Raw genomic sequence first — 15274 nt, forward strand, 5'->3', positions numbered from 1 at the left:
GTTTTTGTTAAACAGTGTCACCTGTTATCACTTGTTTTGGGAGACAGCTCACGGCTTGTCCTCCTGCAGACAGTAAAGGTGTGCTAAACTAATCCATTTTCCTTCTTCTCTTCACATCTCTTCCTCTTATCATTTCAGTCTTCATCATTGCTATTAGTCCCCAACGATAAGTGCAGAGAATGCCGCCATTTTATGACCACCTACCAGCTTACCATTTCCCTGCTGTCTCTGCCTCTCTCAGCATTGGACTGAATAGGCCACAATCTACTGCAATTTGCTGGAGCAATTTCTGCTGTGCCTTCAGCCTGTGTCTAACAATAGCCAGAGAGAGAGAAAGATTATTCTCAAGAGCAATTATTTTCTTTTCCTTTTCTCTCATTCCTTTCCCTTTCTCGGTCTGTCTCTTTGTAATAGTTAATAATACTTTAATAAAATTGTGCACATTATATCTTATATTATACTATGTCTCCCATCAACTTATCTGAAATAGACACACTTCTCTCATGTGTAAGGAAAGGAAATATTCCACTCTCTTACTATTTCATTCTCACACACAAAAGACGTTTGGGATATCTTAATCGCTACTCATAGACGGCAATGAAATTAGACAGAGCGCTAATGGAGACTTTTGGTTATGTGTTCATACTTGTCAGAATTTTATGTTTTTTGTATTTTTCTTAGGAAAAAGATATTAGTAGTCTCACGTGTTAGAAGAGTTTCAAAATAGTCCTCAATGATGTCTCAAACTGTGCTCAGCTTTAAAAAATCAGTGATTATTAACTCATACTTCGCATCAAATACTTGATTTAGGATACGCTATGTAAGTTAATTATACTGCGCTCTATGTCTGCTGTAGTTTTCAGTTATCTCATCTGTGAAATTAATTTAAGTTTGTCAGGATAAACACAAAAAATGTGTATATGTATGTGTAAATAAAACATAACATAAAGCCAACAAGCTCACTCTGTTTACCATTATCGCTCTTAGGATTATAAAGGATTATAAAACAAGGTCAATTAAACACAAACTGAGCATTTTATTATGTCTCCTGAACGAAGTATAGTATTTGTGCATTAAAATGTTCCTGGGCACTTTTCTCTGAACAGCTAAACAGTGTTGTTTACTTTATTCCAAAAAACATTTGCACACTATAAACAAATTCAATAAATCCATAAAATAACTTATAAATAACTAAAACATACTGATAGCTCATTACATGGGACATTATCAATTAATTTTATGGACATTTCTGTTAACTCTAAAACATAATGCAATGCAGTGTAACATTCAAAATACTGATAAAACACCTGTAAAAATAAATACAGAGGACAGTGCATAACTAATTCATTTCATAATTGATATTTTTATTATTAAAGGAGTAGTTCACTTTCAGAAAAATGTACAGATAATGTACTCACCCCCTTGTCATCCAAGATGTTCATGTCTTTCTTTCTTCAGGCGTAAAGAAATTATGTTTTTTGAGGAAAACATTTTAGGATTTCTCTCCATATAATGGACTTCTATGGTGCTTCTGAGTTTGAACTTCCAAAATGCAGTTTAAATGCAGCTTCAAATGGCTCTAAATGATCCCAGTTGAGGAAGAAGGGTCTTATCTAGCGAAACAATTGGTTATATTCTAAAAACATTTACAATTTATATACTTTTTAATCTCTACACAGAGTACACACAGAGCTAGACAAGATAAGCATTTGAGGTTAAAAAGTATATAAATTGTAATGTTTTTATAAAATAATCGATCGTTTTGCCAGATAAGACGTTTCTTTCCTCGGCTGTGACCGTTTAGAGCCCATTGAAGTTGCATTTTGGAAGTTCCAACTCGGGGCACCATTGAAGTCCATTATATGGAGAGAAATCCTGAAATGTTTTCCTCAAAAAACATAATTTCCTTATGACTGAAGAAAGAAAGACATGAACATCTTGGATGGGGGGTGAGTACATTATCTGTACATTTTTGTTCTGAAAGTGAGCTACTCCTTTAATGCTGGTATTTACATCTAAGTTTGTTTGTTCACTGTGTAGTTCTTCCTATATAGTGAATGATATCGTGAACACCTAAGTGATTTCATTCTCAGATTTGTACTGCCTCATGTTGCATTTAGTATTACCGCTTCTGTTGTTGTAGTGGATTTCTCTGCTAAATCTGTATTTACCATAATTGTATGCCGTTCACACTGCAGCCCTGTCAGATGCTGTTACCTTCATTTGATTTTGGCATGAGGTTGTCCTCCTTCCTGCTGTTGGAACAGAACTGAAGTGCGTGTGTGTGCGATGAGGGTGGAGATTTATTGCAGAGAATCCTGCAGGGATGCCTGATTCTGTTTAATTCAGAAAATACAGGCACTTTAGGAAGGTAATATGACACACACGTTGACACATTTATTGACGCAAATACAAATTTGAAAGGAAACTGAGAGCTGCTGTGTTTATTGCATTTGACAAAAAGCCATTTGAAAGTGCATTAGTGCTTGAGAGAGAAGCAGATCTTGATTATGTGGATGGTCTTAAGGGTGTTTTCATTCCTAGTTTGTTTTGAGCATTGATTAACAGTGTGCTGCGTTTTCACAGTTAGTTTGGTTCAGCTTTGAAACATAACAAAAGAACTGAGAGTTTGCAGCTTGTTGGCCAATAGTCAGCGTTAACGTACTTATAAAGGCTCAAATGTATTTCATCTATATGAAAAAGTATTACAGTAGCAGTTTACACTAAGGGCAAGTTTTACTAAACAGCATTAGAGCGCAAAAATGAAAGCATCGTTGGGAAGGGAAAATTCTGTGTGTGATTTGGTAACAATGCGCACATTAAAGAACACAGATGCAATGACGATCTACCAAGAGCAACACGAATTACCAACTGCTTTGAGACATGCTTTTTGTGGACGTTAAAGGGGTCATTGGATGCAAAACTCACTTTTACATGTTGTTTGAACGTAAATGTTGTAACAGTCCAACCACCATTGTGTCGACTCCAGTGCAGGTGAAGACCAGAATGTCTCCGACTGAGCGATTGAGGTGTTGTTGGATGTAATAATGAACAATGTAGTCGTCGTTTACTCCCGGCATTCTGAGCCACTGAAGACAGAGGATTAACGTTACTTAAGTTTTTGAAGGAAATGCACCCGTCGGTCTACATAAATGTGTCTATGTTCGTGCAAAACATTTGTGAGGCATCTTCACCTACAGAACAAGTGAGTCTAAGGGTTTTTTATGCATCTTTGCAAATGGCCTTTCTTAATAATGTGTTAGTTAGCAAGTTTTGCAGCTAAATGTGGCTAAAGTAAACATTACGACTCGTCATCCCACAGAAGAGAGGGGCGGGGTAAGTACAGCTCATTAGCATTTAATGGCAAATGCAACAAAACAGCTTGCTGTGAAAAGGTCTGATTTTGTAAAAAGTGTGTTTTTTACACTACCATTTGAGAAATTTTAACCAAAGTATGTTATAGACTTCTCATTAAAACCCTAACAAATCATATCAACCTGTGGAAAATGGGCATCCCGATGACCCCTTTTAAATAATGGTGCAAATACCAGTAATTTGACGAGCGCAAACAGCAAAACACGTTGCTTGATTCGTTTTAATACTCTTCCCCTTAAATTTTGCATCTGAAAGTGAAACTTCTACAAATGCATATTCAATAAAGTCAGGTGCAAAAATAGCTGTGTCCACACCTTTTCAACACTAATTCTTTAGTGTGCATCTTTAGTAAATCCTGACAGTACTATTTTAATGCCAAAAGGCAGTTTGCGCTGGCACAACCTGTTAGTAAAACTGGCCCTTAGATGTTTGTGCTCTTACCTATACCAATGTGTCCCTTCATTCCTTAGCTTCTGTTCTGTATTTACTCATATTTGCCATTATCTAAAATTTAATTCTGTAAAAATTGTTCTTTTTTATCTACAAACAGAATTAAGTAAGATTGACATAAGTCCCTGCAGTACTGTTTTAGGCTAGTCCTAATTTTAGGCTAGGGACATTATTATAACTGAACTTAATTGCCTACTGCATGTAAACTGTAACGTGCATGTGCAAAAAATTATTTATAGCTCACTAAACTAGTATGAAAATATTGTTTAAAGGTGCCATAGAATGCATTGAGAGAATATTTAAAATTGTTCTCTGATATCTACATAGAAGGTATATGGCATAGGAAAGGGCAAAAAAATCTCCAGAAATGGTTTTACAGGTCCATTTACAACCCTAGGATTTGCCCCTACAATAAAAAGCTCTGTTTTTGCCTTATTTGGAAGCTTCGTGAATATTAATGAGCTCTGCTCTGATTGGCTGTTTCACAGAGCTCAATAGCTTGCACATGGATAAAAATATATATTTAATTAGGAGCTCTAGCCACTTTTAGTATGCGGTTTGTTGAACCTGCCGTTTTGAATCGCCGACATTTTAGTCTCATGATGCTCATACTGTGATGCATGTGCTCTGTGTAAAGTTACAATGCAGAGACACAAGTACTTACCACACAAGTTGAGCTGCTTGTCAGTGATTCTCCAGATCTATAAATCATTCGCCATCATCAGGCAGTTATTTCTCCATCATTCACCATCATCAGAGCAGTCATCTCTCTGTTTATGTGGTAAGTGAAATCCTATGTTTTGCAATGTAACAGGCTAGCGCTAGCATTAAGCTAACCGTGTCCCTTCTGTGGCTTGCCTTGTTTAAAGGTCCCATATCGTCAAAATCAAAATTTCCTGGCTTTTTTCATGATAACTAAGGTCTAGGGGCTATCTAACTACCATATGAGTTTCAAAACAGTCAATCCACAGTAAACTGCACACAGCCTGCTTAAAGTAGCTGTTCATTTTCACAAGCAGCTGTGACTTCCGTAACGATGTGACGTCCGATCGACTCAAGTCACCGCCTTCAGTCACCAACCAACGTCCCACCCTCCTTTTGTCAAACCCCCAGACAACAACGCATCCATTCCATTATTGAGCAACAACAACACGAAAACAAGTGGAGAAAACCCTGTTCAGTCTATAGATGTCAAGCTACGATCATTACACAGGCTTCAGAACAACGTGAATATAAGAGACCAGCGGCACGTCAACTTCAGCCTCTTTCACACAGCGATTTCGGTAAATACACGGATAATGTGTCCCACGATTTGTTCCGGAATTGTTTAATTTGGTTCATTCACAGTTGTTTTCCGGAATCTGTGCGTGCTTTACACACAAACCATAAAGACATGTGACGTTTGGATGTGAGATGTAATGCGACGCGTACGTTTCACTAAACTGAAACTAACCTGAACAAACTGTGCTTCAGCGCTGATAGTGAGGTGCTGGCTCTGCCCGATCGCCGCTTCATTCCACTTTGCACGTATTTTTTCGTTGTGAAGAGTCGCTTGATAACGTGCATCATTACTACAACACTGCCTTTATGGTTCTGGCTTTGGTTCACACAGCGCTCGTTCCCGTAATTTTCCAGAATCAGCGCGCATTGTGAAAGGGGCTTTACTAAAGCAACTGTTATGTAGCTTACTGCATTCGGTGTTTGAAAAAGAAAAAACATTAATGATAATTCTAAAATATCCTGTTGAGTATCAGCTCTCTCTATTGCTCTGATATCGCTTACGCTTACAGCATACATGACCGTAGTTACCTGTGATTGGCCTGGTTGTGCGTCACTCAGAAAACAACAGGCCAATAAGAAGAGAGGCTCATGAATATTAATTAGATGGGCCAAAATCGACCTGTTTTTGACAGAGGTCCTAAAAAAGGAGCTGTAAAAATATATTGAGATGGATTTTGGCACTTATACCGCAAATATATATTCTTAAGGACATCAACAAATAAAATAAACCTCCAGAAATGTGTACAATATGGGACCTTTAACTGATGTGCTGACGTTACCGATGATTGGGCGATGCAAATGTTGGAGGCGTAACTATTAACGATCTCGGCTGTAACACCGACTGTTTCGCAACAGCCGGTGTTATGTTGGAATTGACCTATTTTTCGGTGGTCTTTTGCAAATACTAGATTTATATAAGAAGGAGGAAACGATGGTGTTTGAGACTCAAGGTATGTCATGTCCATGTACTGAACTGTTATTATTTAAGTATGCCATGGTAAATTCAGTTTTCCATTCTATGGCACCTTTAAATGCTTTACAAGAAAGATCTGTAAAGCCTATTTAGATTTTACAAAATTATCCTTAAAGGGTAAATCTGATGCCCATTTTCCACAAGTCAGTATGATTCTTTAGGGTCTTTATTAAATGTCTGCAACATACATTGGTTAAAATTCTTAGCTGTGTAAAACAACACCTTTTTTACCTAGTCAAGAACAGCTCTGTTTACAGCTACCCATTTTGGTGCATGTCTCTTTAAATGATAATTAGCTACAGCTCACGCCCCTCTCTTTTGTGTTTTGTGTATTCGTTGGCACATTGCCATAAAAAAGCTAATCCACTGTGTCCTCAGTGGCTCTGATGTCAGAAGAAAATGAAGACTCTTATGTTCACTTTTACATACAACTACAAAACACCTGCATTGCTTATGAGACATTGTTGCTACAGCTGCTCGAATGCTGAGAAAATGGCAGACAGCATACGGGATAGCCCGTCAGCGGTCGTGGGCGGGAAAATCAAAATACGGCTTAATAATTGAGACTCTAGGTTTTTAGGGATTTACAAAAAAGTAGTGAATGGATTTTTATCATTGTAGGGTGGTTGTGTCCACACACTGCTAAGACACATTTATATGCAGACACCATGTAAAAGTGAATTTTGCATGAAAATCCATTTCTTTTTTGCTGAGATTGTATAGTATTTAGCTTAGCACAGCATACATGAATGCTATGGCAAATTTGGCAGTGTGTGTCTTTGCGGGGATAAAAAAGGTCTTATTTTGTAGATGTATGTATGTATGTGCGCTTGTGTATGTATAGCACCCGGACTGCTCTTTGTGGATAAATGACCCCATTATAGTTACACTGGGGGGTCATCTATCACCTCAACTCGGTCCCTTTGCGCTCAGATGCTGTCTGCAAGAGGGCAGACACCACACTGCTTTTGTGCCTCAGCATTTATTTCTGAGCTTTTATCTTGCATGTAAATAACACAGGCTGCTTTTATAAGTTTTATTTTTTTAAATGTACATAAGCTGAATTGTTTTTATTTACTTTTTGTGTAATGAATCATTTTCTTAATTTATATATCTCTTTTTAAATCTAGATTATTCCACTTCCAAAATAAAAAAATCCTGATAATTTACTCACCCCCATGTAATCAAAGATGTTCATGTCTTTCTTTCTTCAGTCGCATATATATATATTTTTTTGAGAAAACATTCTAGGTTGCCTTTCGGGAACTCGGCTGCGTCATCAACGCTTTGGGGAATGCCATTGGCGAACCACGCTCTGAATATAGTCTGTAACCAAGCAAACGACGGGAGTGACGTCACCGCGCGACCAGGAAGTATAAAGCACGTGCGTTTCAAACCGGCATCAGCTTTTGTCATTCAGCGAAGCGCTATATGTTGGTCTGTTTGTCTGGTTTCATTGCTGTTTTTCTGTGCCAATTGCACAACTTTATTTTGAGCAATGTAGGCCAAAAAAGGGGGAAAGTTTAGTGCGGTGCAGCAGCCACACAGAAAGTGTGTCCCTCCCTGCCAACGCTTTATTGTTGGTGGGGATACACACAGTCTGTGTGTAGTCTGCTTGGGAGCAGAGCATGCTCAGCCAGCCCTTGAGGGGGCTGGCTGCCCGCAGTGTGATCGGCTTCCACTGCGGGTGCTTCGTTCCCGGAAGGCTCTCTTCGAGGAGGGAGCCTTCACCAGCGTTCCTCGCGGGTCTGGCCCCGCTTCCGCTGAGGCGGAGTGGCAGCTGCGCTCGTGGGTTTCACAACTCGATCTGCTAGAGGGAATGGAGACGGGTGATCCCCTATCTCCCTCCTCACCTAGCATATCGGTAGACCTCCTCCTGGATGTGGAAGCCCGCACTGCGGTTTCTTCCCCCCGGGAGGAGGAGTCAACACTTCTCTTATCTTCCTCCGAGGAGGTTGATGTGAGTGTGTTGGCGATCCTCAACCGCTTCCCCGGTCAAACCCACAGTATAAGGAGCTCTTGGAGGTGGTGACTCGTGGGGTAGCCAAGCTCAACATCAGCTGGCCCGCCGAGCAAACTTATGAGCCGCAGACAAGCAAATTGGATGAACGCTTTCTGCGGACAAAAACACCACCTCCAAGACGGAGCCTTCCGTTTTTCCCTGATCTCCACAGTGAGCTGTCGAGATCATGGGAGAAACCATTCTCAGCCCGGTTGTTCACTCCCTCCTCTGCTTACTACGGTAGCGTGGGGGGGGGGGGGGTGGATGACTGTGGCTATAAGATGATGCCACGGGTCGAACGGCCCCAGCCGTGTACCAGCTGCTCACGCCGCGAGGCGCAGAAAAGAAGCGTTGCTACTCGCACCCCTCCTGACAGACCAAGGGGGCGGGGTCAGCAACGCTCTAAGTCGGGGGCTTCTAAGACTAGGCCCGACCTGAGGCTCGTGCTACAGTCTAAGAGGTCCTCGGCTAAGCGGCCCTGACTTTTTTGGCTCAGGGCCGTTGAGGGCAGCCCCTCTCGAGGGGAAAAAGGGTTTACCACAGTTTATGGTGCCCACTCTTCCTCGAGGCCCTCAGGAGACCAGTCAGCTAACCCTGCCAGTGTTACAGGGCGCGGCGGTTTCTCGCGAACCTCTATTGGTCTTTCTGCCCGGCAACGTAGCGGAACCAGTAAGTTTGCCACCCCTACGGGGGTCCTCAGAGCAGTTAATTCAGGTTGCGCCTGCCAGCCAGCTGTTACAGGCCACCGAATTAATTCCTCAAATAATACCAGAAACCAGTCTCGAGAGGCTGGTTCCCTTAGTACACTTTCTGGCAGCGTGGAAACTACTGCCGAATGTGTCTTCATGGGTCCTGCGCACTGTAGAGAAAGGTTATTATATCCAATTCGGCGCTCCGCCGCCACCTTTCAACGGGGTGTTTCCCACCGAGGTGGGTCCCGAGCAGGCTCTGGTAATGGAACAGGAAGTGAACTTTCTTTTGAGGAAGGAGGCCATCGAGGTGGTTCCTTTTCAGCACAGAGAGTCCGGCTTCTACAGCCGGTACTTCATTGTTCCCAAGAAGGATGGGGGGCTGAGGCCCATCTTAGATCTCAGACAGTTGAACCGCTCAGTCAGGAAGCTGAAGTTCAAAATGTTAACTGTCAAACAGGTCGTGTCTCAAATCAGGTCCGAGGACTGGTTTGTCACGATAGATCTGAAAGATGCGTACTTCCACGTCTCCATCCTTCCTCAGCACAGGAAGTTTCTCAGGTTCGCTTTCAGGGGCGAAGCTTACCAATACAGAGTTCTTCCTTTCGGCCTAGCTCTCTCACCCCGAACTTTCACAAAGTGTGTGGATGCTGCTCTGGCTCCTCTGCGACTCCAGGGCATCCGTATACTCAACTACATAGACGACTGGCTGATCCTAGCCAGCTCAGAACAGTTAGCAGTTCAACATCGAGGTGTTGTTCTCGCTCACATGAAAGAACTTGGGTTGAGACTCAACACCAAGAAGAGTGTGCTTTCTCCACTACAGAGAACCACTTATTTAGGTGTAGTTTGGGATTCGACCACGATGCAGGCACGAATGTCACCTGCTCGGATCGAGTCGATCCTTACTGCAGTAAATGCGGTCAAGCTAGGCCTGTCACTCACTGTGAAACAGTTCCAAGTACTGTTAGGCTTTATGGCAGCTGCGTCCAACGTAATACCTTTTGGACTGCTGCACATGAGGCCACTACAGTGGTGGCTCAAAACCAGGGGGTTTTCCCCGAGGGGAAACCCATTCCGCAAGATCAAGGTCACGCGGCGATGCCTACGTGCCTTGGACATGTGGAAGAAACCTTGGTTTCTATCTCAGGGCCCGGTCTTGGGAACTCCTTGTCGCCGCGTCACGCTAGCAACAGATGCTTCCCTCACCGGTTGGGGAGCGGTCATTAGTGGCCGCTCGGCCCGTGGTCTGTGGAGCGGTTGTCATCTAAGGTGGCACATAAACTGCCTGGAGATACTGGCCGTGTTCAAAGCCCTAAAATGCTTTCTCCCAGACCTGAGAGACCGTCATGTGTTGGTCCGCACCGACAACACAGCAGTGGTGTATTACATCAACCACCAGGGGGGTATGCGTTCACGCCCCTTGTACAAGCTGGCGTACCAAATCCTCCTGTGGTCGCAGGGAAAACTCCTCTCTCTGAGTGTAGTGCATATCCCTGGACACCTCAATGTGGGAGCAGACGTCCTGTCGAGGCAGGGGCCGAGGCCCGGGGAATGGATGCTTCACCCAGAGGTGGTGAAGCAGATATGGAGAGTGTTTGGCCAGGCTCAGGTGGACCTCTTTGCGACTCGATAGACATCGCAATGTCCCCCATGGTACTCTCTAGTTCCTCCAGCTCCTCTCGGACTGGATGCGATGGTACAGACTTGGCCGAGGCTGCGTCTGTACGCATTTCCCCCGATCGCTCTGCTCCCAGGAGTTCTAGAAAGAGTTCGCCGGTACGGAGTCAGCCTACTGTTAGTAGCCCTATACTGGCCGGCCCGAGTATGGTTTTCGGACATCATCGCCCTCCTCGACGGCTCTCCGTGGGAGATTCCCGTCAGGAGGGATCTTCTCTCTCAAGCCGGGGGCGCAATCTGCCACCTCCGCCCGGAGATGTGGAAGCTATGGGTGTGGCCCTTGAGGGGGCACATCTCATAGATGATTGTCTCTCAACTGAGGTTGTTGAGACTATCCTTCAATCTAGAGCTCCCTCTACAAGGAATTGGTACAGTGCTGGACTTTTTGCAGTCTCGCTTTTCTGCAGGGTTAGCCCACTCCACCCTGAAGGTGTATGTGGTGGCTTTATCGGCCTACCACGCCCCTCTTGATGGCCTATCAGTGGGTAAGAACCCTTTGGTCATACGTTTCCTTCGCGGTGCACTCAGGTTGAGGCCTCGAGTGAAACCTAGGGTCCCCACGTGGGATCTTGCTGTGGTGCTTGAAGCTCTTTGTAAGCCTCCATTTGAGCCTTTAGAGGAGATTTCGGACCGCCTTCTTACCCTTAAGACGGCGTTGCTGTTGGCTCTTACTTCTCTGAGGAGAGTAGGAGACCTTCAGGCTCTTTCTGTGGCCCCTTCATATTTTGACTTTGCGCCTGGTCTGGCCAAAGCCTTCCTCTACCCTAGAGCGGGTTATGTACCGAAGGTCCCGACAGAAGTACCACAGCCAGTCACCCTACAGGCCTTTTACCCTCCTCCATTCGAGGATAGTGACCATCGACCATGCAAGCACTGGACACATATGTCCACAGAGCTGCCTTGTGGCGTAGATCAGAGCAATTGTTGGTTTGTTACGGTCCCCCAAGAAGGGGGCACCCTGCAACGAAACATACAATCAGTAGATGGATCGTGGATGTTATATCCACTGCTTATGAGTCCTCTGGCCTCCCATCGCCGATGGGGGTCAAGGCTCACTCTACTCGAGGTATAGCAGCCTCGAAAGCTCTAATGGCAGGTGTTCCTATTCAGGACATCTGTAGTGCGGCAGGTTGGTCCACACCTTTGACATTTGTCAGGTTCTATGAGTTAGACCTGCGAGCCGTTCCAGGCTCCTCTGTCCTTGAGTGACAGTTCTTCAATCCTCGTGTGCCTGAGGGCCGAGGTTCACATATTTCTCCCTCTTGCTCTGGTGGTTCCCCAGACAGAGGTGTAATATCACTCGCGTCCTGGCAAGTTTCCCAGGAGGAGCCATTCCAGTGTCCTGGCATGTTCACCAGGCACTACTTGTGTCCCTCCTGTTCTGGCTGCTCCCCAGACAGAGGTGTACCACTTCTCCTCGTGTGCCTGAGGGCCGAGGTTCACATTTTTCTCCCTCTTCGCGCTGGGGGCTCCCCAGGCAGAGATGTAATTCCACTCGCGTCCTGGCAAGTTTCCCAGGCGGAGCCATTCCAGTGTCCTGGCAAGATTCACCAGGCACTACTTGTGTCCCTCGTGTTCTGGCTGTTCCCCAGACAGAGGTGGACTACTTTCCTTGTGTGCCCGAGGGCCGAGGCGGATCCTATCTCTCTTGCACTGGGGGCCCCCCAGGCAGAGATGTAATTCCACTCGCATCCTGGCAAGTTTCCCAGGCGGAGCCATTCTAGTGTCCTGGCAGGTTCACCAGGCACTACTTGTGTCCCTCTTGCTCTGGCTGTTCCCCAGACAGAGGTGGACTACCTTCTCCTTGTGTGCCCGAGTGCCGAGGACTATTTCTCCCTCTTGTTTTGGTGGTGGTTCCCCAAACAGAGATGTACTACTTTCTCCTCGTGTGCCCGAGGGCCGAGGACGATTCTCCCTCTTGTTCTGGCAGGTTCTCCAGACAGAGGTGTATTATTTCTCGCGTCCTGGCAAGTTTCCCAGGCGGAGATTTGTCAGTGCCTCAGCAGGTAAGTATTCACAGGCACTACCCTCCTGTTCTGGCGATCCCCCAGACAGAGGTGTATTATCTTTCGCGTCCTGGCAATTCCCAGGCGGAGAGTTTCCTGTTCTGGCCTGATCCACCAGACTCAACGCTTTCCCTTCCTTTCCCTAGCAACAAACATACACTAGGCGGAGATTTGGGAATTATGGGGGTGTGGACATCTCGTTCCCCAAAGCATGGTTACGTATGTAACCATGGTTCCCTGAGGGAACGAGATGCTGCGTCATGGGCCATAATTCCCGCATTCCAGCCGCGCATCGCTTCATTCCTGGAAGCTGACGCCGGTTTGAAATGCACATGCTTTATACTTCCTGGTCGCTGACGTCACCGCGCCGGTGACGTCACTCCCGTCGTTTGATTGGTTACAGACTATATTCAGAGCGTGGTTCGCCAATGGCATTCCCCAAAGCGTTGATGACGCAGCGTCTCGTTCCCTCAGGGAACCATGGTTACATACGTAACCTGGGACGATTTTTCTCCATATAGTGGACTTCAATGGTGATCAACAGATTGAAGGTTAAAAATGCAGTTACAGTGCCGCTTCAAAGGGCTCTACACAATCCCAGTCGAGGAACAAGGGTCGTATCTAACGAAATGATAAGTTGTTTTCTAAAAACATTTTACAATTTATATACTTTTTAACCTCAAATGCTTACTCTGTACAATCCGGTTTAAGAAAGTTAGGGTATGTTAAAATACTCCCATTACACCCTTTACAAAAAAAGGTAAAACAGCGATGTACAGCGATTTTGAAGTTGGAGGAGAAAATGAGATGGGGAATTTTTCAACAAACCAAACTGCACAGAGTACACATGCGCATCATAGAGCTGGACAAGACAAGCATTTGTGATTAAATAGTGTATATGTATTTTATTTTTTTAAAGAAGATGACCTGTTGTTTTGCTAGATTAGAGCTATATTCCTCAGCTGGGATTGTTTAGAGCCCTTTGAATCTGCATTGAAATCGCATTTTTAACCTTCAGTCCATTTATCCCCACTGAAGTCCAGTATTTGGAGAAAAATCCTGTAATGTTTTTCTCAAAAAGCTTAATTTATGTGCGACTGACGAAAGAAGGACATGAATATCTTGGATGACACAGGGGTGAGTACATTTTTATTCTGAAAGTGGAATAATCCTTTAAGTATAAACTTCTCTAAATGTTGTTACATTTATGCTCAAAACAAGAAAAAAAGTCAATAAATACATTAACTATAATTCAAAATATTCACAAACTTTGAAAATATCAGGGGTCGCTGAGATTTATTTATTTATTTTAAAAAAACTTTTTTCAACAAAGATGCATTAAATTAATCAAAACTGACAAAAAATTACATTACAAAATTTTTCTTGAGCAGCAAATCAACATATTAATGATTTCTGAAGGATCATGTGACACTCAAGACTGGAGTAATGATGCAGAACATTACATTTTAAAATATATTACAATAAACAGTTATTTTAAATTCAAAGAATTGCTATTTTATTGTATTTTTGACCAAATAATACAGTCTTGTTGAACATAAGAGACTTATTTCAAAAACGTTGAAATATCTTAAGGACCCCAAACTTTTGTACAGTATTTCATGTTTTCTAAAAAATAATATTTGTTACACATGTGCTTTTTAAGTAAATATGTCTAGGCTTAAATAGGTTCTACTTAAAAAAAAACAAAAACAAGGCAAAATACTGATTTAGCTACTTTTTTTTTTTTTTTTTTTTTTGCAATACAGAGGAGAATTGATTTGATGTATGGTGATGCCGCTTTGTGGCTGTGTCCTGTTCTGCAAACCGGGTTGCCAGTCTTTCCCCTCTGCACCCTGGGAGCTCATTACAGGTGTCTCTGAGCTAGTGAAACACACCAGGATGCGGTTGTGTGAATTCTCTTCATTAAATACTACAAAACAACCACAGCAATGACAGAGAAACATCTGACAAAAATCCACAGATGTGCGATTCACCGTTACTCTATGTGCTATAGTGAGGCAGACTGGTTTGTTCTGCGTAATTGTTAGCGTCTCAGTCTGTTTGTAGAGACACATCCGTAGAGACTTGTTTGTTTGTGAGTGTTTTTCCTATAAATGCATTGCTGTTTTTCTTATCATTACACAAATAGAGAATCAGGTGACTTACTTTCTCACTCTGAGCTGGTGCAGTGATGACATATCCTATGAGTGTTGTTAGTTGTAAACTTGGGAGGTTTAGGTGCAATTTACTCTCGTTGGAGGCATTGGTGTCTCCTTGTGTGTAAGTAATGTCTATCTTTTACATCATGCCATTTAAATGCTGAAAATTTCTCTCTCTCTCTCTCTCTCTCTCTCTCTCTCTCTCATTTAGAGCCGTAGCCCACGTCACTCCCAGTCCACTCAGTCAGGTTTGGCAGACCAGGCGTCTAAACTGTCCTTCGCATCTGCTGAGTCTCTGGAGACCATGTCTGAGGCCGACATGCCGCTGGGCTTCAACCGCATGAACCGTTTCCGTCAGAGCCTCCCACTCTCCCGCTCTGCAAGCCAGAATAAACTACGCTCTCCAGGTAACATATACTCACACGCCTCAACTGAGTATCAATTTACTGCTCTCAGTAAATTACTCTCTTTACCTGACACTCAACAAACTAATACACTTCTACCTACATAAACACAAGAATAAGTTAGCACATTAGTCAGTGCATGAGCTTTTTTTGGAAAGAAATTAATGCTTTGATGCATTCAATTCATCAAAAGTGACAGTAAAAACAATAATAATGTTGCAAATGATTTTGAAATAAATTCTGGTCTATTGAAAT

At 43.5% G+C, this 15274-nt stretch overlaps 1 protein-coding gene across 1 annotated transcript in view; it reads left to right on the top strand.

The window, feature by feature from the left end:
• The window catches only part of srcin1a (SRC kinase signaling inhibitor 1a), a 115303-nt gene that overhangs the window by 42533 nt on the left and 57496 nt on the right, over positions 1–15274 (top strand). Inside the window, exon 7 of the mRNA XM_073832441.1 lies at positions 14827–15022. Within this exon, the coding sequence (XP_073688542.1) occupies positions 14827–15022 (196 nt within the window). The remainder of the gene's footprint in view (positions 1–14826; positions 15023–15274) is intronic.

This window comes from Garra rufa, chromosome 1, assembly GCF_049309525.1.
Source record: "Garra rufa chromosome 1, GarRuf1.0, whole genome shotgun sequence".
Classification (NCBI taxonomy): domain Eukaryota; kingdom Metazoa; phylum Chordata; class Actinopteri; order Cypriniformes; family Cyprinidae; genus Garra; species Garra rufa.